We start from the raw sequence: 25,085 nt of genomic DNA, 5'->3' as shown, positions 1-25,085 counted from the left end.
GTGATTATATTTGTATGCCAAGTTTTCGTTTTGCACTTTTATTTTGATAGTAATAAGATCGGCACTCTTATTTTGAAGGAACTTTTACCGGTTAAATCGGTTTACTGATAAAGATTTAGCCCCAGAAAGCACATGGCTACTTAGCATGCAAAATAACCTCATTCTGCATGTTAAGTAGCCATATGCTTTCGTGTTATCAGCTGAATCTTTATTTATTGATTAGATCACGTTACTCTGATGATAATGTTCAAGACAGCCTATATGTCTGAACTCGATCCTTAGAGTAATGTGTTACGGAGCCTTCTCTTCAATATTGTTTCCACATAACGAGCATTTTGCGCTGCTCTTTTCCAATGTGGAAGCAGAATGTGTGAAAGCATACAGCACGATGCGGGGTGTGTCTCTAGACATCTTTAGACTGAAATAGCGAGGCCCAGTACGTGAACTCGCCTCGCAGGTGCACACGCCAGAGAGACTCCAGGGAAAAGTTGCTCGAGTCCGAATCCAAGTCGGAGCGTCAATGTACAAGTCGAGTCCGAGTCATCGTGGGGGGGAAAATTCACGAGCCCGAGTCCAAGTCAGCGTACGTGATCATTCATGAGTCCGAGTCCAAGTCATTGTGCGCGAGAATTCACGAGTCCAAGTCCGAGTCGCGTCAATCAGTGCGCGAGTCCGACTCGAATCCGAGTCCAGGACTCGTATTTGGGGATAGCAGAGATGGAGTACTCCATCTCTGCTATCCACAAATACGTCACTATACCCAGGAAGAAAACAATGGAAAAAGAGAAATCTCCAACGAGGCGTTCTGGGGCAGCATAGACAGGTATTTTATGTGTTAGAGTTCTACTCACTACAGGGTGTACTTTGAGGGTTTGTGATTCTGCAGACCGTTTACATGCATAAAAACCTTCATAACACACAAGGGTGGGGGGGGGGGGGGTAATAACCGGAAAAGCATGACATGGGCCCTTTAAGTTTTTAATTAGGCCATTCTGGTGGTGGAGTAAATCCAGCAGGTATATCATGGACAAATTCAGTTGTATCTCCTGGAACATTCTGGAGGAACTATTAGGGCGATATAAGTCTGAAAGAAAGAAAGACATATTTTTAATGATATTGGAAGAAGGAGGGCCAATTGGTTCAATGAACATTGACAAAAACCCACATTAAGAGACAGATTAAATAAGAAAAAAAAATTTCAAGGAGAGAATGTTAGGGGACATATATATAACACAAATATTTCCCCAATGATTGTCCTTCTAGATGTTCAAGGCAAGGATGACATCAAATCAGGTTTTATTTATAGAGTACATTTAAAAACGATTTTTGGTCGAGCCAAAGTGCTGTACATGTAATACAAACACTTTACTACAATAACAACAAAAGACAATAATTTACAACAGCAAATATAAAAACAAAACACAGGGAAATGTCAGGAGTCATACTCAGCTCTGACTAGAAGACCAGAGAGAAGAAGTGTGTCTTCACTTTTTATTCATGTACTTTTTTTTCCTTTTTGTTTCTCAAGTATTTTTATTGGGCCATCAATCTTAAACATGCAAACTGTTGATATAAGATTTTAAATTTATTTTACAACAAACATGGCATAGTAACCATCCCCCACCCCCCCAACAAAACAAAACCGAAAAGTGTCACAATACGATATAAAAGAGGAGCAAAAATAAGTAAATAACATACAATAGGATATCATAAAAGCACAGAAATACAAAGAAACACTGTTGCACAATGCACATTGGGCTGCATGACCATTCACATGCCAAGGGAGACAATCACTTATCATTGCATTATAACCGTCCAGTCTCAAAATAGTAGCTACGGCGTACATTAATGAGTAATAGGATTATCTAATCCCCTAAAGAAGGAATAGAATTAACAAAAGAGAGAATAGGATCCCAGGTTTTGCTAAATTTATTAGAGCATCCCCTTATACCAGAGGTGGGACTAAGTCATTGCTTTTCAAGTCCGAGTCACGTCTCAAGTCTTTGCGCTCAAGTCCAAGTCAAGTCTCAAGTCAGGATGGGCAAGTTCAAGTCAAGTCCAAGTCCTAAACTCTGACAAAACGAGTTTTAAACAAGTCCTTATGTGCTTTTCAACAAATGTAATGAAATCGATCAACAGAATAATACTTAATAATCAAACTGCTCTTTATTAGTCACATTAATAATGTAATAATCAATTTTCTCTCTGCTGGTAAAGTAACGTGTGTTTTTCTATTTTAAGAGGGATCAGTAAGGTAAGGCTACCGTGACGGTTTGATTCAGAAGGGGTTTAATGTATAAGATCCCTGATGTTAAGGTGACCAGAATGTTTATTTCTACTGTGTACAACATGTTATAAGGGACCTACAATCTATCTTTATGCAAGGGATAATGTGCAGCTAGGCGTCTCTATGGGGAAGAGAACACCTGCATCTAGATCCCTCTGCAGGTGGTACTTTAAGTATATTTTGATGATAATACTTTTGTACTTTTACTTGTAACATTTTGAATGCAGGACTTTTTATTGTAACCGAGTATTCCTACACTCTTGTACTCAAGTACAAGATCTGAACTTCTCCCACCTCTGACAATAAATCCTGAGTGGTTACCAAAAATAAAGGTTATTTTCATTTTACAAATCCTGCACTCAGCTTTGCTTTCTCCAATATCATTGAAAAGCAGCCAGATGCTGCTTCTTCTTTCGGTTTTCGCTCATTTCTTGACTTTTTCCGACGCGCTTGCATTTAAATCCGGCTCCCCGTCGCTCTGTGTAGCTGGCCTGTACCACTACACCTGCTGTCTTTGGAGTGTCCGCCCCCCACCCTTCCTTCACATAATGGTATGATCCTAGTCTGTCCTTGCATATGATTGGCCGCATGGTGGCCCAGCTAAATAAAGACCCGCCCCTGCCTGCAAGGATTCTCAGCAAGAGTAGAAGCGGCAGGAGGTTCTGCTCTCCCCGACGGGAGAGTCTGCTTTTCTAGCGGCATCTCGCGATCCGCGTGTTGGAGACCTCTGAATTAAATTATCAAGTCAGAAGGCTCAAGTCCAAGTCAAGTCCAGAGTCATTGGTGTCCAAGTCGAGTCGCAAGTGTTTTGTGATTTTGTCAAGTCAAGTCCAAAGTCATCAAATTGGTGACTCAAGTCCAAGTCATGTGACTCGAGTCCACACCTCTGCCTTATACTATACTTCATTTTCTCTAAGTATAAGAAAGACATTAAGTCTTTCAACCACGACTGAGAAGATGGAGGTTTCTGGTCCTTCCACTGCAGTAAAATACGTCTGCGGGCTACAAGTGAAGCAAAAGCAATTACATTGCTCTCCCTGTTAGTGAAACTAGAGAATTCCTCAGGGAAACCAAAAATAGAAATTGAAGGGCTAGGAACCACCGGCTTATTGAAGGCCTTCAAGAGTGTATCATAAAAAGAGGACCAGAATGAACCCAGCTTTGGACAGGAGAAAAATATGTGTGTGTGGTTGGTCGGAGAGAGAGAGCATCTATCACACATCTCACTTGTGTCAAATAGTTTGCTAAGTCTAACTTTGGTCAGGTGTGATCTGTGTAGGACCTTAAACTGTATCAGTGTCAGTCTGGCGCAAGATGAAGTAGAGTTGACTCTGTCTAGGGCCACCATTCATCTGAAAAGGTAACCCCAAGCTCCTTCTCCCAGATGTTCCTAGTCGCTAAAGCAGACAATAATGCTGATAAGATTAGCTTCCCCACGGCTGAAATGACTCCACGGACTACAGGGGACAATATAATTGTATCAATGAGAGAATCAGGTGGTTGATGAGGAACATTGGGGAAGTTACAACAAGCAAAGTCTCGGATTTGAAAATATCTAAATAACTGAGAGTTTGGAAGGTCACATTTAGTCTTGAGAATATCAAAGGAGTCAAAAATGTTATCAAAAAAAGTTGTTTGAAATAAACCAAACCTTTCTCCTTCCACAAAGAGAAAACTGGGTCAAGAGATGAAGAAAAATATGATTATTACAAATGGGCATTAGCAGGGAAAGGGAAACAATTTTAAAGTGCCGTCTAAATTGCCTCCAAATCTTTACAGTAGATGGTACAATTGGGTTGGATACGCATTTAGCAGGATATGATTTTAGGGGGGCACAAATTAACGCCGATAAAGAGATAGAGCCACAAGACCGTGCTTCCATCTGGCACCAGTCTGTAATGGGGGAGTTGTGCCAAGTGTGAATCTTTTGAATATTGGCCGCCCAATAGTATGCCAGAAGATTAGGTAGAGCAAGGCCACCATCTTCTTTAGTCCTTTGTAGGACAGAATATTTTACCCTTGGGGTCTTTCCTGCCCAAATAAAAGATTAAATAGTCTTGTCTAAGTCCTTAAAAAAATATTTGACAAGGAATAATAGTAAACATTGAAAAAGGAATGATAATCTGGGAAGCACATTCATTTTGATTGAATTGATTCTACCTACAATCGACAGAGGGAGAGAGTTCCAGCGCTGTAGGTCAGATTTAACCTCCTTCACCAACTTCAAAACGTTATGCTTGTGAAGTGAGGGGAGACTATGCGAAATATGAATGCCCAGGTACCGAAAACTAGAGGAGGCCAAATGAAAAGGCAGCCTCTGGGCCGGAATCTGTTTTGCTGCAAGATTAAGAGGGAAGCATTCGCTCTTTGATGTTCAACTTGTATCCTGAAAATGAACCAAACGTTTGTAAAACGTCGAGAATCCCATTAATACTGGCCGTAGGGTTCGAGACATAGAGCAGCAAATCATCCGCGTACAGCGAAACCATGTGTTCAACCCCATTCCTATAGATACCTGTAAAAGCTGGTGAGCTTCTAAGAACGATGGAAAGTGTCTCGATTGCAATAGCAAACAGTAAATGCGAAAGGGGACAGCCTTGGCGGCAACCGCGTTGTAAAGGGAAACATTTGGATTGAGTGGAGTTGGTAGTCACACTAGCTGTAGGAGCACTATACAACAATTGAATCCATGAAATATATCTTTGACCAAAACCAAACTTGTCAAGAGCTGAAAATAAATAACCCCACTCCACTCGTTCAAAAGCCTTCTCCGCATCCATAGAGATTACCATTTCAGCCTCTTCTGTGCTAGACTTAGACATTATAATATTAAGGAGGCGACTAATATTTGAGGACAACTGTCTACCCCTTATGAAGCCAGTTTGATTACCCGAAATAATGTTTGGTAGACAGGGGTCCAGGCGGCTAGCCATGGTGAGCTTTATGTCAGAGTTGAGCAAACTAACAGGTCTCCAGCTGCTACATTCTGCTGGATCTTTGTTTTTCTTTGGAATGAGTGAAATTGATGCTTCAGTTACGGATGGAGGAAGGGAACCACGCCCTAAGGCAGAGGTGCCCAGTACGTCGACGTCGGGGCAATGCTGGTAGATCGCGAGTCATTCATAAAAAAAAAATCCAGCTCCGTTAAAATAGACAAAACAGGTTTTGATCCCTCCTCCCTGCCACTTAATTCAGGAGTTTACTTGATTGACAGAAAAAGCGACCTATCGCTTTCCAGTCTGTTAACCCAGAATGCAAAGCGATACAAAATCAGTCAAGTGCCGGGAAAACTCAAATTAAGTTAAAGAGACAAACAACAAAATGAGTGCGGGACCGAGCAAGAAGCTAAAGACAAACCACTTCCACACAGAATGGGAGGGAGAATATTTGTTTGTGATGTCACATTCAAAGGTTATTTGCCTTATTTGTAAAGCAAGCGTCGCTCTGCCAAAGAAAGGTAACGAGGCATTATCGGAGTGTTCACAAGGCATAACAGCGACTTCCCTCCGAGTAGCGAGTTGAGAAAGAGAAAGGTCTGTATTGTTGCTACACAAACATTATCTCGCAGTCTTAGTGTCGCCAACTCGTTTCTAACATGCAAAAAGACAAAAAAAATCGTCTATGGTCGGTGTATTTTTGATCTTTCCAATCCAGACGAGATCTCTCTCCCCCGTCTGTGTGCGAGGGGGAGGGGCAGTTTACACACACGTAGCTGCTACATGCAGCAACACACGGCGGGGATGGCGGAGAGAAGCGCTCCAAGGTGTGGTTAAATGTTACCCGTCTCAATGTCGACAATGCTCCTTGAGTGTTTAGCATGTAAGGGCGGTAACACGAGCAATTTGTCTAAACATTTATCAAAAGTGCTCCACATCCAGACGGAGGAATGCACCGGGTTCCACTGTCTTTCTAGCAGCTCTGTAGCCCCATCCACGAGTAACGTTTCCACGTCAGGTGTTATGTATGCTAGCAGCAACACAGAGAGTTAACTCAATGATACAAACATGGGTTAATGATTAGAGGTAACTGAGTTATTTATTTAGTTAAAGTTTCAGCTATTCTGTTTACAGTTCTGTCATCACATTATTTAATACGATTTGTTAAAACATTGTTGTTTCTTTTGATGTGAAATATTATTTATTTTATTTAAATAAAAAGCAATGTTAATTTTGTTCACAATTTGTTAAGTTAATTTAATAATATATGTATTTTTGAATTAAGTATTCATCTTTGTCTTCATTGTTAGTTTCCACATGCCTAAAACAACCTCAAGCTAAATCTAAAAGTTGATGGCTAAATAAGAGCGTTTGAGAAATTGTGCAAGGCATACAGTAATAGTCTGAATAGTCGATTAATCGTTTAATTAATCGATAGATTAATCGATTATCAAATGAGTCGTTTGTTGCAGCCCTATTGTAGTTATCCCATGTATAAATAAAACGTGTTATTCGGCAACCCTTGCAATTTGGGATTTTATTTTTGGTTGGTAGACCTCGGTGAGCTGGTCATTTCAAAAGTAGCTCACCAGCCAAAAAAAGTGTGGGCACCCCTGCTCTAAGGAGTCGTTGAACGTATCCAATAGCAAGGGAGCCAGTTGATCAGAGAATTTCTTTAAAACGTTAGCTGGGAAGCCGTCCGGGCCCGGTGCATTGCCATTCTGTATTCCTTTGAGACTGTCTGTAACCTCCTTTAAACTGAGTGGAGCATCTAGATTCCTTTTACTTGTTTAGTTGATCATAGGGAAGTCCAAATTATCCAAAAATGGTTTCATTAAGATGTTGTCAGGTGGAGCCTCTGATTGGTAAAGATTAGAATAGTACGAAGCGAAAACATTATTTATCTCCTTTGGGTCTGTAACTATTGTATGGGGGGGATTTCCGAATCTGTGTAATAAAACGTGAGGCAGATTGATGCTTTAGTTGTAATGCTAGCAGTCGGCTGGCCTTGTCCCCATATTCATAATAGGTACTCTTTGTGCGCCTTAAAACAAACTCTGCTTTGTTTGTGGAAATAAGATCAAATTCAGTTTGGAGCTTGAGTCTCTCCGTCTGAAGAGCGGGACCAGGAGAGGAGGGGTTCTGTCTGTCAATTTGTAGAATTGCTTCCATCAGCTCAAGTTGTCTCTGTATTCGCTGCTTATGTTCCCTGGCACTGTAAGAGATTATTTCACCGCAAATGACTGCTTTACAGGTTTCCCACAGGAGGGAAGGAGAAGTCGAGTCAGATTTTTTTATTTAGGATAAAGAGCCTAATTTTCTGAGAAATAAATTCTCAGAATTTATTAGAAGATAATAACCCAGTATTCAATCTCCAATTTGAGCGCTGTCCACTTTTAGGAAGCAATTCCAAGTCCAATAAAAGGGGGGCATGGTCTGATATGACTATTGCTGAGTATTCACATAATTTCACTGTAGGAAGGATTATTTGGCTAAAAAAGAATAATCAATGCGAGAATATGTTTGATGAACATGGGAATAGAATGAAAACTCTTTTGCTGTTGGGTGGCTGAATCGCCACGTATCCACACAACCGATTTGGTCCACAAGTGTCATAAGAGCTCTAGCCGTACTAGATGGGGTTAGGTTTTTTGGCTTGGATAAATCAAGGGTATGATTAACAACCAAGTTAAGATCTTCCCCCAAAATAAGGTGGTGTGAATCCAGGCATGGGATTAATGAGAATAAGGACTTCATAAAATTAGGACAACTCCAATTAGGGGCATAGACGCAAACCATAATAACAGGAGTTTGGAGCAATACACCCACGACTATAATGTAACGCCCATTTGTATCAGAAATACACTTTTCTAAAGAGAACTGCAGTCGTTTGTGTAGTAAAATTGCTGTACCTCTGGAACGGCTTTTGAATCCGGAGTGGAACACTTGTCCGACCCAGGGTTTCTGCAGTCTGGTGTGGTCACAGACACGCAGGTGGGTCTCCTGCAGAAAAGCAACGTCCGTCGTCATATCCTTAAGATGTGAGAATACTCTGGTTCTTTTAGTAGGCCCGCCAAGTCCTCTGACATTCCAGCTTGTAAACCTGATTGATCCTTGCGTAGCTCTCTGTCTCATATCAGCCATAGAGCATGAGCCACAAGATCAGCCTTTGGAATAATATGATGAAATTATGAATTAGCCAGTAGGCTACAACACTGAGCAAGGTAACAACTTCAAATGTGTTTATAAAGATGGGCACCAAAGAAAACAGTTCCTCCCGTATTGAGAAAAAAGAAAGAGAAAGAAAAAAACACACACAAAAAACACAACCCAACGACATCAGATGTCTGAATCTCTAACAAATCCATTCATGTATTTTTTCTACATGTATTTTTTCTTTTAATGTTTCTTTTATTATCTTTTCTTTTTAATGACTGTTTTTAAATGCCTTTGTCTTAATGTCTTTCATTTTTGTAAAGCACCTTGAATTGCCTTGTGTTGAAAGGTGCTATATAAATAAACTTGCCTTGCCTTCAGGAAGGATTAAAAAAGACCCTAGGGTCTGGGCCGACCTCACATGGAGGGGCAGACTGTTCCAGAGCCTAGGGCCAGCTGCTGCAAAGGCTTGGTCCCCTCGGGTTTTGAGCCTGGTCTTGGGCAGTATCAGCAGCAGCTGGTCAGCCAACCTTAAAGCTCTGGAAAGGGTGTGGCGATGGAGGAGTTTGGCTATATAAAACAGAGCCAGCCCATTAAGGCTTTGAAAACAAATAAAAGGAGTTTAAAATCAATTCGGAACCGAATTGGAAGCCAGTGTAATGAGGCCAGAATTGGGGTGATGTGGTCAGAGTTCATATAACTTGTGAAGTGGTCCTTGTTCATTATTGTATATTGCTCTCGAGTCTCAGTTATTCAAGCTGTGCTACTTCACTGAACTGTGACTCAGTTAGACATCGTTTAAACAACATATTGATCTAATGCCAATGGAATTAAGACACAATACACTCCATCAAGTCAGCCCTTGAATACTTTGTGCTGGGTCCTTAATGTTGTTGACGAAAAAGGAAAGTCAAGGACTGTATTCAAATTCCTAATATATACACCATATATAGGTATGGCTAATTATACAGATACAGCTAGAACAAATACATATTAACTAGCATTTCAACCTATGCAGAAACAGACACTCATGATGAAGGAAATTGCTTTTTAATGCTAAAAATAAATAATTGAAAGTTGTGTTGCTGTATGTTGTAAAAATAGACATGTACCCCTGTGGCAGGATATGATTTATTTGTGCATATTCCTGTGTATGTGACTCAGTGTCAGGCGAGGCCCACCAGGGTTATATAATATAATTGGGTTGTAAATGGCTTGATATTTAATAGATGTCAGCAATCAGTATGTCATTGTTAATTATTCAGCCCATGGGGTCTTTGACTCTATTTGATGATTTTTAAGATGTCCAAGTCGTTCAATGTCAAAAACAGCATTCTCACACACTGCATGTAAGTCAGAAGCAGGACAATAACTTTAAACGGTTGTATTTTGTGCAACAGCCCTTTAATAAATACTGCCTTTATGAGGCAGAAGATGTTTCCTTATTGGTTAAACTGTCAGTCACAGATTCAACGTAGTTAATCTGAGTAATGTTGCTCATCTAATATACGTTCACTGTGTTTGCAAGACACTAATAATTAACTTTGTATGCACACATGTAGTTACAATTAGACAGAGTGCAGTCCCTGTCCTTCAAAACGGATTGAATCCTTCATCTCACAAACTCTGGATGAGCAAAAATTCCCCAAAATAACACAGTATCTTTAGTGTTTATATAATTACCCACTTATTGAGAAGACTTGAATTGCCAACAGTTAGTGGTATCTTTTGATTCTCGTTATCCTTCATAATCCATTATTACTAAGGCTGTCAATCAATTAAAATATTATTGCAACAATCCAAACTAAAGACTATTTTAAGTTAATTTAAGGCCTGCAAGTTGTAGCCACTCTGCATCAGCCGTAATCTTAGCCAGCGAGTGGTGTTTGAGACTCAATGTACTCCGGTGCTAACTTATAACCAGGCTTGGATTTTCGTCATTTTAGGGGTAAGGCCATTTGGCCTTTGGTGTCACACATTTTTACATGCCAGGGCACAAAGGCCACATGCCAGGGCACAAAGGCCACATGCCAGGGCACAAAGGCCACATGCCAGGGCACAAAGGCCACATGCCAGGGCACAAAGGCCACATGCCATGGCACAAAGGCCACATGCCAGGGCACAAAGGCCACATGCCAGGGCACAAAGGCCACATGCCAGGGCACAAAGGCCACATGCCAGGGCACAAAGGCCACATGCCAGGGCACAAAGGCCACATGCCAGGGCACAAAGGCCACATGCCAGGGCACAAAGGTCACATGCCAGGGCACAAAGGCCACATGCCAGGGCACAAAGGCCACATGCCAGGGCACAAAGGCCACATGCCAGGGCACAAAGGTCACATGCCAGGGCACAAAGGTCACATGCCAGGGCACAAAGGCCACATGCCAGGGCACAAAAGCCACATGCCAGGGCACAAAGGTCACATGCCAGGGCACAAAGGTCACATGCCAGGGCACAAAGGTCACATGCCAGGGCACAAAGGTCACATGCCAGGGCACAAAGGCCACATGCCAGGGCACAAAGGTCACATGCCAGGGCACAAAGGCCACATGCCAGGGCACAAAGGTCACATGCCAGGGCACAAAGGCCATTGAGGGAAAAATTACAGAAACAAATAAAAAAGACCACAAAGCGAAAAGCAGCTGACTTACTCAAAGAGTCTGAACTTTCTTCAAGTAACTGATCTGAAAGTATAGACAATTCCTTTCTATTGCGTTTTCTATGATTCTTATGTATCACTTGTGACATCTCTATTAAAAAAGCCATCTAAACGTGTATACTGTAACAGATGTATTGTGTTGTATTCAAAGACAGCAAAGAGGTTCAAGAGGAAAGGATTAAAGAAAGGTTCATTGTTCAATCCTTTCTTCTGCAACCACTTTGCTATCTTTGAATATTAGACAATACATGTGTTACAGTATACATGTTTAATTTGATAGGTGATTGTTATTACATAGTATTTCAAATGTTTAGTAAATATTTTTAAATGTATTCAAATTCAGGGGGATTCAAGATCTTCATAAAATAGGCAAAACTACTACTTTTTTCCCCTTTTTTAATTCATATTCATCAAGCATACATTTCCAGGCTACACATGTTCCTTCTATGGACCAAACCTTAATTGCTTTGCCTTTCTCCTTTATGTCAGCTTTGGTTTTTAAGATGATCGATCTCTGGCATTCTGACCTATTTTTCCATGTATCCCTCTCTTCCTGCCAGAAGCCGAAGAAGCCACCTCCGCCTTCAAAAAGCATCGGTGAGTAACACTTGACATCCTGCTGCTCATTAAAGGCTATCAACTCAATGCTATAATTGCAAGTCGTGCTACTCCATGTATCTTTCAGTGGAACTCCCTGTTCTCACTACTTAAGCTCACTTTGAACACATGTACCTCATACTGCTTCAGAATATGCAGAATTGAAGTATCTTACTACTTTGAAGCCACAGCACATTTCATGGTAATCCATTATTTCCTTTGAAATACATTTGTTTTTTCTACCAACCTTGAATATTAAAGCTTCAGGGAGTAGTAAATTACCTGAGCAATTATCTTAATTCTGTCCGTCTGGAAGTAGAATATGATGGACTTGAATCAGAGTTTGTGATCATTATTTATTGATAGTGTTTGAATCACATCAGAGAATACCAGTAGAACAGAGCATGGACTTTATAAACAAGGATATGATGAACTCTGAGAGCTGCATGTTAGAAGACTATTTATAAAAAAAGAAGCTGCTGTATCATGAAGGTTAAGTGACCACTCTACCAGATATTCACTGCTTTTATGATGGTTACCAAAAATATTTTTGAAAGGTGGAAATCGACCATAAAAAAAGGATAAACAATAAACAAATAGTGTATACATGAATCACTTCTTTGTGGTACTGAGCTATTACATCATACGTACTAGACATGTGCCCATAAACCAGTTTATTCACAAAAATATATAAAAATAAAACAAAAAGGAGGAAAAAAAACAAGACGTGCTTTACGTGGACATTCTATACAGTGTGTTGTACAAAATAAAGGCCGACTTATCTTATCCCAATTATCTTATCTGACTTTTACCAAAGATAGAAAAAGAGACAAGTTAATGCATTCATGATGGTGGTTTAAGGATTATAATGGTTCTGTCCCCTTATGCCTGAAAAAAGCTATATCAGGATCAGGCGATTTTGAAAATATTTGGCAGTGTTTTGAAGTGTGAACTCCATTAGCTGATTTCATTTGGACAGTACCAGAAGGACTTTGCTATAGAGGCAGGTAAGAGCCGGTGTCTGTCACGAGTAGAGTCAACACATGCAGGAACATTTTGGGATGTTTGACTTCAGAGGAATAAAGCTAATCCAGCACCTTGAAATAAAAGAGGCAGAAAAACGTTTTACCATGTTCATGGTGTTTAAAGTGTATTTACATTCATTTGTAGAATTTGGAGAACGCTTCATCATATGCTTCAATTGTGAATTTGTTAGTCAACGTTGTAATCATTTTACTTTAGAATGAGGTGGAACTAGAAGTGTTTCAGGAACGTTTTGGTATCAGGATAATATAATTTAAGTAGGACACAATGCTCATTTTCAGGTTCATAGTAGTATGTAGTGTCTCTACTGTGACGTGTCTCCGTGCTTTCATGTTCAAAAAGCTCTTTATTTGTATCACACTGCCTGTGCTGCAGCACCTCTTTTCACCCTCTGTCTGAAACCAGAGCCCACTCTGCTCTGATCAACGGCTTAGAGATGTCCTGTCCCTTAGCCTACCACATACAATGTTTTTGGAGCACTAGCCACTAGAACAACGAGGGTGACATAGTGCACAAAAACCTATATAACACACTACAGGAAAGGGACAACCACAATAGGGGTGCAACAACTAATCGATTAATATCGATGACCAAATTAGTTGCCAACTAATTCATTTGTCGATTCGTTGGTGACGTCATCACGTGTGTTTTACGCGCCGTTAAGCTCCAACGTTATCGGTCTTTTTATCGGTACTGGAGACATTTAAACAATATATGTCATATGTATTATTGCTAAACATTATATCGCAGTCTTAGTGTCTCCAACTTGTTTCTAATATGCAAAAAGACAAGAAATGCGTCTATGGTGTATTTTCGAACTTTCCAATCCAGACGAGATCTCTCTCCCCCGTCTGTGTGCGAGGGGGCGGGGCAGTTTACACACACGCAGCTGCTACATGCAGCAACACACACACGGCGGGGATGTGCACCACATTCAGACGGAGAAATGCACCGGGTTCGACTGTCTTTCTAGTAGCTCTGTAGCCCCATCCACGATTAACGTTTCCACGTCAGCAACACACGGAGTTAACAAAATTATACAAGCATGGGTTAATGATTAGAGGTAACTGAGTTATTTATTTTGTTAAAGTTTCAGCTATTCTGTTTACAATTCTGTCATCAGATTATTTAATACGATTTGTTAAAACATTGTTGTTTCTTTTGATGTGAAATATTATTATCAAATGAGTCGTTTGTTGCAGCCCTAAACCACAACAAATTCAATAGGGCCCATTTAAAACGAGATTTTAATCCTAGCATTGAAATATTTTTTTTTCTGTCCTTTCTTGGGAATGAAATCTCATGGGCAGGCATTTTCAAAGTCACTGCGTGCGTCATACAAAGGCCGGAATTGTTCAACTCAATACTTAGAAAAAGTTTCCCTGGAAAGCGCAGACCCAGTTCTCCAGTTGTTGTTTAATGAAAGTCAAACGCATAGTCTCATGGTTCTGAGTGTTAAAGGGTTATCAGCACAAAGATCAAACATTTGCAAAATGCACTCTTGCATCATTGCCTTCATGTCGACACAGGATGTTTGCGTTCATGACCTTCTTCCTGCCGTGTGGTGCAGTTTGCTGTGTTTATGTCTGAGACGTCTGAAATGATGCTATACCTGCAGAGTATTATGTGCCAGAATGGGATAGATGATTATTCTGTAACTGTCTCTCGAAGCCTGTTAGAGCTGTGTGTGCTGGTGTGTGTCAGAAAGCAGTTCTCTTTGTGTAATTGTGTTTGTGAAAGTGTGTGACAGACAGACGTTGTGACGTTGATCGGACCATGTTTCGTTTTTCAGCACTTAAGCCGGAGGTTCCAAGTGTGGACAAGAAGCCTCATCCCATCAGGCCAGAGGACAGAGGTAGGATCCTCCGCCTTTACTCACACTCATCCTCACCCTACATATCACACGTTAGCATCTCATGTTCTCTTTTTGACATCTTTCCCACTTTGGAGCACTCTTTTCCTGACGCACTGCAGTGTCACCACTAACTCCTCTATCGACCTGTGGAGGCGGTACACAGAGACCATTTTCCATCTCGTCTCCATTTTGTCTTTGGGAGTGTTTGTTTGAACTTGATGCTCTGCACTAAATTAAGAGCACTGTTGTTCGCAGAAACAGATGTTCTTTTCCATGAGAATAAACAAAATAATGAGTTTAAATGCTTCAATAAAAATGGTCTTATCCTAGGTTGTAGCTAACGGGTTATGGTTAGAGAGAATGTAAGCCAGTTTGTTATTTAATATTAACCCTAACTGATGCAGTTAGTCACTACTTTAATGTTTGTTCTTTCTGATGTAAAGTCAAGGTTGTAACTGTTTGCAGTGAAGTCGTGGGGCGCTGAACTGTTCCTTTGAATCTTTTCAATTTTAATACATGATATAATTACTTGTCTTTCAAATTTGAAGGAGGGTGAGCAAGCATCTTGAGGAACATTCATCATTAACTCCTCCAAAAAATATAGTTTATTCAATAATGAATATGTGAATCATAACAGTGATTGACAGCTGATAGGAATAATATGATTGTTAATAGTATCATATTCATTCAGACAAACATCGATGAGACAGTTAATGAATGTACTTACTGCAGCAGTCTGCATAGATTTGGTACCCCTGCTGGTCTAAGAGTGAGACAAACTCATTCAGTTCAGTGTTTCCCCTAGGATGGAGTCATAGCAGCGGTGCTAAGGCACGTGGGCCCAGCATAGTGAAATGTTTTAGTGTGTGCGCGTGCGAAGTGCGCCCTGCCAATTTGTTTCTATGTGTCTGCCAGCACAAGAAAGGCTCTTGAGGCCTAGTACCAGGGCCGGTTCTAGCCAATTTGCTGCCCTAGGCGAGATTTTATATATAAAGAATAAATGAAAAATCTTTGCAAAAGACAAATACACTACAAAAACAGAAACTTATTGACATAGGTCATATACGCCAAAATGGCCCCTAGCAGCGGCCGCTATTTGTATATAGGGGAAACACTGCAGTTATTGTTCAGTTAAAATGCATTACATTATGTCTGCCACCTTATATATTTCTATTTAAGGCTTTACCGATGTGCCACAATAATGTCACCTATGTTATTGAGTTAAAATATTAATAGTGTGGCTTTCCAAGTTAAAGGTGGGGTAGGTAATTTTGGAGGAACCAGCTCGAGTGCGCTAGAATTTGAAAATACACAGCCGGAAAAAATCTGCCACTTCCTTCCAGAGCTCCTCCTCCAACACACACGAACACACACATGACCAATGAGGGCACGAGATAAGTTTGTGCACAGATGGAAGGCTGACAGGCAGGTAGGCCATCCAGTTACTTTAGCCGGGCAGGCTAAAATGATTGGTCGTGCTTTTTACAGTACCACGGCTTCCACAGATGACATTTTTTTATGGATTTTTTGTCAAAGCACTTCAGATATTCATTGCTATCGGGATGTTAAGAGCATTCCATGGAATATAACAAAAAGTGTATCTCGAGCCGGTTTCTCAAACTTACCTACCCCACCTTTAACATTGATTGATATGACTGCGATTAAATCAGCATATTCTGCCAGGGGATGCCACCCCTCAAAATCTCCTGCCACCCTCTTGCCACCCCATGAATATTTGTCTAGATCCGCCCCTGCCTTCATCCCTCTGGCTTTTTATTCTCAGTGCCAGCTAAGCATATTAGCCTCAATTTCATTAAATGTCATTTCCAACTTGCAGGCTAGGCGATGTCAGTTAGCATAAGTCATTCATCTCAGCCACATGTATTAAACATGCTAAACCTCCCTTTCAGATGCAAATTAGATTGAGAGTATAGAGAATAGAAATCACACATAAAACTGATCCGACAATCATTAACTACGAGCTACATCAAGATCAATTTTCCTCTTTCATGGCTGAACAGATGTGTCCCGGACTTCTTAAGACTCCAAAAATAGAATCAGTTGGAGCAGCGGTTTTCAAAGTGTGAGGCACGCCTCCCCTGGGGGGCGCCAGAGAGCTTCAGGGGAGGGGCAGCATGAGAAAAAAAAGGACGAGAAAAAGATGAATAAAGTGACACTTGCCCACTTTTGGCTGTCTGTGGAGACCGGGTTCCCCCACCTCGCCAAAAAGGCTGTAAAAGTGCTCATTCCCTTCACCTCCACCTACCTGTGTGAGTGCGGGTTTTCCGCATTGACTTGGATCAAAAGCAAGTGCCGGTCAAGGCTGCAGCCGGAGGATAATCTGCGTTTATTCCTGTGTGCATCAAAGACGCAGACTCATTGTTCCCACTAAAGTAGGGGTGAGTGTAATAAGGAGGCAAAGTTGACGTTCAGTGTGTTGCCGGGAGCATATAAGGACGTATCCACGATGTTAAAAATGTTAAAATATGGAAATATGTGTTGAGAACACGGCGTGCGAAAAATATACGGGTCGTGCTGCAGCTAGATGTGCCTGTCCTCTGTAAGAAGGTGTCGGCGACTGACATGCGAGGAAGAACAGCTGTCCACAGGCTGTTCCAACTTTACCAACTTTATTAACTTCCAGGGTAGTGAATTGAACATGCAATTGTAATTGGGTGTGTGGTATATTTTCATGCACGCACATGCACGTTCCACAACACACAAACTGAACAACACTCAATTGTCCGATCTCTACCAGTGTCCTTGAGATCTTGTTATAACAACAAGTGCACTTTACTGATGCAATATGGTTGAGACCATTCGGGCTTGTTCTAGAGGGGTGCAAGGAATAGTTCAAGTAGTGGGGGAGTTTTATACAATATGTTTAAAATATAAAGATAAAAAGGTTTAAAAAAGTGATTGTTTAATGTTTTAAGGAGGTGACGCTACTCAGCCATTCAAATTGGTGCAGTCAGTGAGACTGCACGAGACAAGAGGAGAGAAACAGTCAGTCATTTCAAATGGCGGAAGGTAGACAGCGAAAACAGAGCATTTCATGACATTTTCTCTTACTGGACCTCTTTGAAATGCAATTGAATGCCCCTGCATTATAGCAACAACAACCATAATAATAATGATAATAATAATAGCAATAATAATTGGGAGGGGGGGACAGCACGGCGTGCATCAATAAATTAGACATTTATTAAAAAGAAAATCTATGAGATAATTACTTTGTAAAGAGCATGGAGGCTGTGTTCAGCCGCAGACTCGTTTTATCAGCAGATAAGCTTGTTGAACATTAATTTGCCCTGGTTGTTTCAGTGTTGCTCAAAAATAAATTGACAGTGTACCTCAGTTGCTGTGTGTAATTCTAGATGATTGCAGGAATGTTCTCTTTGAAACTGTCCACAATAAAGCCATTTCTCCTCTTTACTCTCAGTTATATGTAAGCTTGGTCCATCTTTCTTTTTAAAAATCTCCTCACTGTTTTCCTCTGTTTCAGTTGATAAGCCTACACTAGAACACAAGCCATCCAAGCCCGCAGCGCCAGTGGTCCCGCCCAAAAAGCCGGTCCCCCCTCCTGGGAAAGGCAGGCCGGGGAGCCTCCCACCAAAGAGGCCCGACAAGCCTGTCGCTCCATCGCCAAAGTAAGTCTAATATTCATCTCCTAGTCCAGCTTCTGTTCATCCATCCTGCCGTGCGCCTTTCTGATTATCACTGAACCCTTTTCCCTAGTGTCTTTCCCCCCACACATCACTCCTGTCTCTTGTATTTTATGATTACTCATCCACTTAAACATGAAGGTTTTACCTAGAAATGTTCTGTTGAAAGACCTGGAAATTAGACAGCACTGACCTTTTTGATTCCTCTGTATACAGTAATGTTTTTTCATAATTGTTTTATTTGTACCTCTTGTCTCTAGGCACAATGGAGAGGTGCCTTCCACACGACCAAAATCAGAGTCTGAGCCATCGTTGCCCACCAAACCCAAAACCCTGTCTGGGGACTGGGGGGAGAAGTCCTCGGATTTGGGTATGTACGATGTGCGCTTACAGATTATCCAAGCCCACATTACTGGGGTGATTTGTTTTACTTGATATTAGGTCAATTCATGATTTTTAACTACAGAAGGTGAGCTGAAAAAGAATGCTTCACAAATATTAAATCATGTGTGTGACTTCCATTAAAACCCACATTGATTTTTGGGGTGACAGTAGCTCAGTCTGTAGGGACATGGCTTGTGAACCAGAGGGTGGGCTGGTACTTGGAGCAAGGCAGTGCCCATGAGCAAGGCACCACGGCAGTACACAGGAAGATAACTGGGACCTTTAGCAACGTAAAATGCGACGACAGTCTATCGATGGGGAGCAACAGATCGCAGATTTTCTGGCTAGCAAGTAGCAACTCCATGCAGCACTACTGAGCATGTTAGCTTAGCTTGTTAGCCTTAGCTAGCTGGGGAGCTTTGAGCTCGTGTTCCAGAAGCTCCGCCTTTTGCCCTTTTTTGGATAAGGAGGGGGCAGGTGGGCGTAAGATGCCGACGTCACGGCCAACACGGCACCGACCGGCTCCGCCCACTTTGGGCTTCTCAGCAACTCACAACGTCCATTTATATATACAGTCTATGCCCCTACTACAGTGTTTCTCAAAGTGGGGGGCGCAGAGGCATGACCGGGCGAGAGAACAGGAGGAAAAATGGTTATGAAAAACAAAAAAACATAATTTGGAAAATTATTGATTCGAAAATAATATGATACAGTACAAGTACGTCTAGGTCTCTGTTTCATTCACGCTTGTGTGTGTGTGTGTGTGTGTGTGTTGTGTGTGTGTGTGTGTGTGTGTGTGTGTGTGTGTGTGTGTGTGTGTGTGTGTGTGTGTGTGTGTGTGTGTGTGTGTGTGTGTGTGTGTGTGTGTGTGTGTGTGTGTGTGTGTGTGTGTGTGTGTGTGGTGTGTGTGTGTGTGTGTGTGTGTGTGTGTGTGTGTGTGTGTGTGTGTGTGTGTGTGTGTGTGTGTGTGTGTGTGTCGGAGATCGTTGTTGTTAGCTTCTGGTGCTAGCGAGCTACGCTAACGGATATAAGGAGCTTTTTCAACAACAAGGTGGAGGAGAGTCCTCTCCTGTCAGACTGAGAGACTCAGTGAGCTAAAGGACTCTCTCAGTGTTTAGATAGTTCACTTTAGTCTTAAGTTATCTCAGTGGGTCTCAAACGGTTTGGTCACGATTTAATGTAAACAATTATTTCCGAGGCACACCTTTATATGATCATTATATACAAAAATAAGAGAATAAATGAAAGACAGGTATGAAATACTATGACGGTAAATAAAAGGGAGTGATTTGTAAAATATCCATAAAGAAAAAGTAAATATGTTTACAGTTCTGTTTCATATGGGTGTTGAGAGAGGTATCCATAGAGCTCTTAATTTTGCTCTCAAAGTACACGAGATTGATGCTTTTAACTTCAATATTTAAAAAACAAATCTTCCCGGGGAGCTTGCCCCCGGACCCCCCAAGAGGATGTTAGGTCCACACACCACCTATAAAAAATAGCACTTGACCCCTGCTTACACCTATATGCCGTGAGCTGATATCGAGCCTTCATTGTAACAGTCGCGGGCACACTGTATTTTCGTGTGGAGAATTCCACTGTAGCGACCGGTACATTAATGGGAAACCCTAAATGTTTGAGCACCCTCTATGAAACGTCAAGCTACCCCACAGCACCCCCAAAATAAATCTCTGGCGCCGCCACTGAGCCTGCAGCCCCGCTTTGAAGAAATGTGCAGTGCAACACAGGCTCATTGCAGCCACTAATGCTGTGATAAGACGCACTTTTCTGCCAAATATCAGCATTTTCTTTCTTTTCATTTTTTTTGCACAGATTGCAAAGTATTTTAACTTATTGTTCTAGCAAAGGGATTGCACCATTGTATTATGTTTTTTTTTTTTGAGCACACAGACTCATGGAGCATTGTTTTATTATCACTGTTCACAAGTGATTTTTATTTTTTTTTTTAAAGGAATGCTCACATTCATATTGATGTATTTTAATAAATGTTAACTTGGCCCATTACGTGACTATTTGTGTTGGGGGGCCCGACTTTTTTTTCTCCAAAGAGGGGGCCTGACATAAAAAGTTTGTGAACCACTGCCCTAGTACTAGAATGGGATAAATGCAGAGGTCGACTTTTACAGTGTGTGCTGTATGTACAATATCCATCTGTTGCATGCATCCATCTGTTCTCATGATGCATCTATCTACTACTCATGTTGTAGAAAGCAACTGAATAATTGTTAATTGTCTTATTCAGAGTTTTACACTGATGGAGACAGAACGTTATTAGTGAAACAGCATTGGTAACAACAACCCCACAACACACCACCCGTATCTGAAGAAACATGGCTTGGTTTCAAAACCAAATTCTCAACAGTACTAAACGACATGGCCCCCCCCCTAAGAACCACCAGGGTAAAAAATCGTGCTGAGCCGTGGATACACTCCAAAATATTGACCGCTATGAAAACCAGAGACAAAAAATGCTCTGAGTTTCGTAAAAGTCAGTCAAAGCTTACCAAAAGCTCGAGCAGTGAACTCCAAGCCCACATGACTAAACTCAAACTGCAAAGAAACAGACTAAGAAATGACGTAAACTCCATGATCAAAACTGCAAAAAAGAATTTCATCAATAACAAAACTGAAGAAAACAAAAATAAACCCCGTGAACTTTGGAAATTACTCAATAATCAACTAGGCTGCAGCAAAAAACTTAAAACCAGATTTTCAAACATAAACATAAAGACAGATAACAGGCTCATCACAGACAAGCTGGATGTGGCCAATTACTTAAACATTTTCTTCACAAACATAGCCACAACACTGGTAAATAAATTACCCTCCCACTCAGGGCATTTTGGGGTAGAACACATCCTAGCCTACTACAATAACCTAGTGGTCCGCAAAGATGATTTCAAACTAGTAATGCTAACAACAGCTGAGGTACATACAAAACTGAGCGCCCTCCAACCTAACAAGGCCACTGGCCACGACAATATCCCCTCCAAATTCCTCAGAGACTCAGCAGCCGCCATCTCACCAGTCATCACACACATAATAAACCTCTCCATAAAACAGGGACACGTACCCAAAGACTTCAAAATTGCGAGAGTAACCCCCCTGCACAAAAAGGGCAGCAAATTGGACCCAGGCAACTACCGCCCTGTTTCTATTCTTACCTCCATCTCGAAAATCATGGAAAAAATAGTATATGAACAGGTCGAAAAGTACCTCGCGGATAAAAATCTAATTTACGAATTCCAATCTGGCTTCAGAACATCCCACTCCTTGAACATCCCACATGCCTTCTCTATTTGAGCGACCACATCAAACAAGAGGTGGACGAGGGCAAGTACTGCGGCATGGTGATGCTGGACCTACAAAAGGCTTTCGACACTGTCAATCACTCCATTCTAATTGACAAGCTAAAAGCAATTGGTTTTGATTAGGGGTGCACCGAATGGGAAATTCTTGGCCGAAACCGATACCGAAAATAGGAAACAGTTGGCCGAAAACCGAATGCCGAAAGGCCGAAAATGATTAATAGAAATATATATATATATATATAATGTATACATTTTTTACCAATGTTGTTCAGCTACCTGATTATGGAAATAGACATGATTATGGCAAAACTTAACTTAAATAATAATCACTATTATGGGTCCATAAAACATTTATTCAGCACTTTTGAATGCATACAGTACATTTATATATGTCATGTATTATTGCTAAAAAAACATTATATCGCAGTCTTAGTGTCGCCAACTCGTTTCTAATATGCAAAGACAACAAATGCGTCTATGATGTATTTTCGATCAGACGAGATCTCTCCCCCGTCTGTGTGCGAGGGGGCGGGGCAGTTTACACACACGCAGCTGCTACATGCAGCGGAGCGCACTGCGGAGATGGCGGAGAGAACGCGCTCCGAGGTGTGGTTAAACTTTACCCGTCTCGATGTGGAGAATACTTGTTACCATAAGTGCAATAAGAGTTTAGCATGTAAGCACGAGCAATTTGTCTAAACATTTAGCAAAAGTGCACCGCATGCAGACGGAGGAATGTACCGGGTTCGACCGTCTTTCTAGCAGCTCTGTAGCCCCATCCACGAGTAACGTTTCCACGTCAGGTGTTATGTAGGCTATGCTAGCAGCAACACACGGAGTTAACTACATTATACAAACATGGGTTAATGATTAGAGGAAACTGAGTTATTTAGTTTGTTAAAATTTCAGCTATTCTGTTTACAGTCTGTCATCAGATTATTTAATACGATTTGTTAAAGGCTCAGGGCAATCTCGATGACAAAGGTCAATGTCCCCCCCCCCCTGTGAGCCAGCCGCGAGCATGGTCGCCGCGTCTTTATTACGTCATCACAACAACACGTTAGGTTACCAACGTAAGCCTGTTCTGACATTCGGTGATATTTTTTCGGTGCTAAAACCCTTTCGGCCGAAAGGGCCTTTTTAACCATTTTCGGCCGATAATTTTCGGTGGCCGAATATTCGGTGCATCCCTAGTTTTGATAAACTATCGGTGAGCTGGATGCAATCCTACCTGGAGGGGAGAGAACAGATGGTGGAGGTAAACGGTACTCTGTCCCCCCCCTCCCAGTGAGCTGTGGTGTTCCACAAGGAAGCATACTAGGACCGTTACTGTTCCTAATTTATGCAAATGACATGTCATCAGCTTGTGACTGCAACTTGTTCCTGTTCGCGGACGACTCAGCCCTGCTGGTCTCTGACAGGAACGGGTTGCAGGTTGAAAAAACCCTCAGCTCGGAACTCGGCAGAATCTGCACCTGGCTCGCCGATAATAAATTATCATTACACCTGGGTAAAACAGAGTCCATTCTCTTCGGTTCAAAAAACAAACTCAGCAAGACCGACGGCTTCTCAGTTGCAGTGGGCGACATTATTGTCACAAGGAAAGATGAAATTACATACCTAGGTTCCATACTAGAGGCAAATCTCTCCTGTGACAAAATGGCATCCAATGTAATAAAAAAAGTCAACCAACGAACTAGATTCTTGTACCGGATCTCCTCTCTGGTAAACAAGAATACCCTGAAGACTCTGGCAGGAGCACTCATTCAAGGGTACTATGACTATGCTTGCACGTCATGGTACCAAAGCACCTCAAAGGCGCTAAAAACAAAATGACAAACATCACAAAATAAACTGGTCAGACTACTGCTTGACCTTACTACTAGAACCCACCTCACCTCTGCCCACTTTGACAACCTAGGATGGCTTAGAGTAGACGACTGAGTACAGCAACTTGCAATGGGGCTGGTCTACAAGATACACTACACCACTAAGGTACCCATGTACATGTCAACATACTTCCCAAAGGTCAGTGAATACCACAACCACAACACCAGAGGGAGCTCCACAAATCATGTTAAACCCAGATTTGGCTCAAACAAGGGACGAAACACGTTTCTCAATTATGCCACAACAATGTGGAACGCCCTACCCACAGCTGTAAAGGAATGTGAATCACTACCCACCTTCAAAACCTCTCTAAAAAAGCACCTACGGGAGACTGCAATTCGAAACTGGCCCCTGTAAATGTCCAAACCCAACCCCCTACATACAATATACAGTTTCCCACCCCCCCTCAATGTATATACTCTTTTTTTAGACTCTTTTTATACTCAAACAGTACTGTATATTTGTAGATCTGGTATGTCATACATGTCTAGATGTAACAGTACTGTCTATCTGTATGTCATGTATGTCATATATGTTATGATGAATTAAATGGGGGACCCTGATGTAAACAAGACGAAAGTCTTTTTCTGGTCTGCATCCCCTTAACAATTGTGTGTTTTGAGCTGTACTGTATTGTAACCATTCTGCAACCTGTTAATAAAATGTTCAATCAATATGCACACCAATATGAAACCATGTTTCTGATTAAATGGTAAAAGACAAGCAGAGCTTTAATTGGCAGAATGTACAATAATTGAAGCAGAGCTCGGAGCGAAAGAGGTATGAGGGGATTGTGAAGAGGAGCAGCAGCAGACATAATTGAAAAGATAAACAGTTTAGAGGCTGCAGTTTTGCGAGAGGGTGGGGGGAGAGAAGTGTTTATTGACAACCGAGGAAGAAGAAGGTGCAGAGAATCTTCAACGGATTTAATGGAGTTTTCTTAATGTTTTTCACCTGAGAGTTCTTTCTTAGGTGACAAAGCGCTGCGAAAAGCCCACAGCGCTCACCAGAGGACAGTCTGACACCCTTTGTGAAACATGAAAAATCAATCTATCCTGCAATCACATGCAATGCTTTCTCCCAGCAGCACTTTACCACTGTGTACTGCAAAGTGCTGTTGCTAAAAGGTTTCAGTGCTGTATAATACATTTGGGAGTGATTGATTCTTCCCTCTGTTTAACTTTGTTGTATGCACTAGGACTGTTTTCGACTTAAGATTTTTCTAGGATACCAGTAGTCATCAATTCAGGAAGTTAGGCACCTACACTGTAGCTGTG

General features: G+C 41.4%; 1 protein-coding gene across 3 annotated transcripts in view; it reads left to right on the top strand.

The window, feature by feature from the left end:
* The window catches only part of cd2ap (CD2-associated protein), a 120,384-nt gene that overhangs the window by 77,967 nt on the left and 17,332 nt on the right, over positions 1–25,085 (top strand). For 2 of the 3 annotated variants that reach the window (XM_034195678.1, XM_034195680.1), the window contains exons 11-14: positions 11,602–11,638; positions 14,475–14,537; positions 18,043–18,187; positions 18,463–18,572. In XM_034195678.1, coding sequence (XP_034051569.1) covers positions 11,602–11,638; positions 14,475–14,537; positions 18,043–18,187; positions 18,463–18,572 — 355 coding nt within the window. The remainder of the gene's footprint in view (positions 1–11,601; positions 11,639–14,474; positions 14,538–18,042; positions 18,188–18,462; positions 18,573–25,085) is intronic. The other variant, XM_034195679.1, reaches the window with a different exon arrangement.

The sequence above is a fragment of the Gymnodraco acuticeps genome, unplaced genomic scaffold (assembly GCF_902827175.1).
Source record: "Gymnodraco acuticeps unplaced genomic scaffold, fGymAcu1.1, whole genome shotgun sequence".
Classification (NCBI taxonomy): Eukaryota; Metazoa; Chordata; class Actinopteri; order Perciformes; family Bathydraconidae; genus Gymnodraco; species Gymnodraco acuticeps.
The sequence above is the reverse complement of the archived record's forward strand: the minus strand, read 5'-3'. Positions and strand labels throughout refer to the sequence as shown.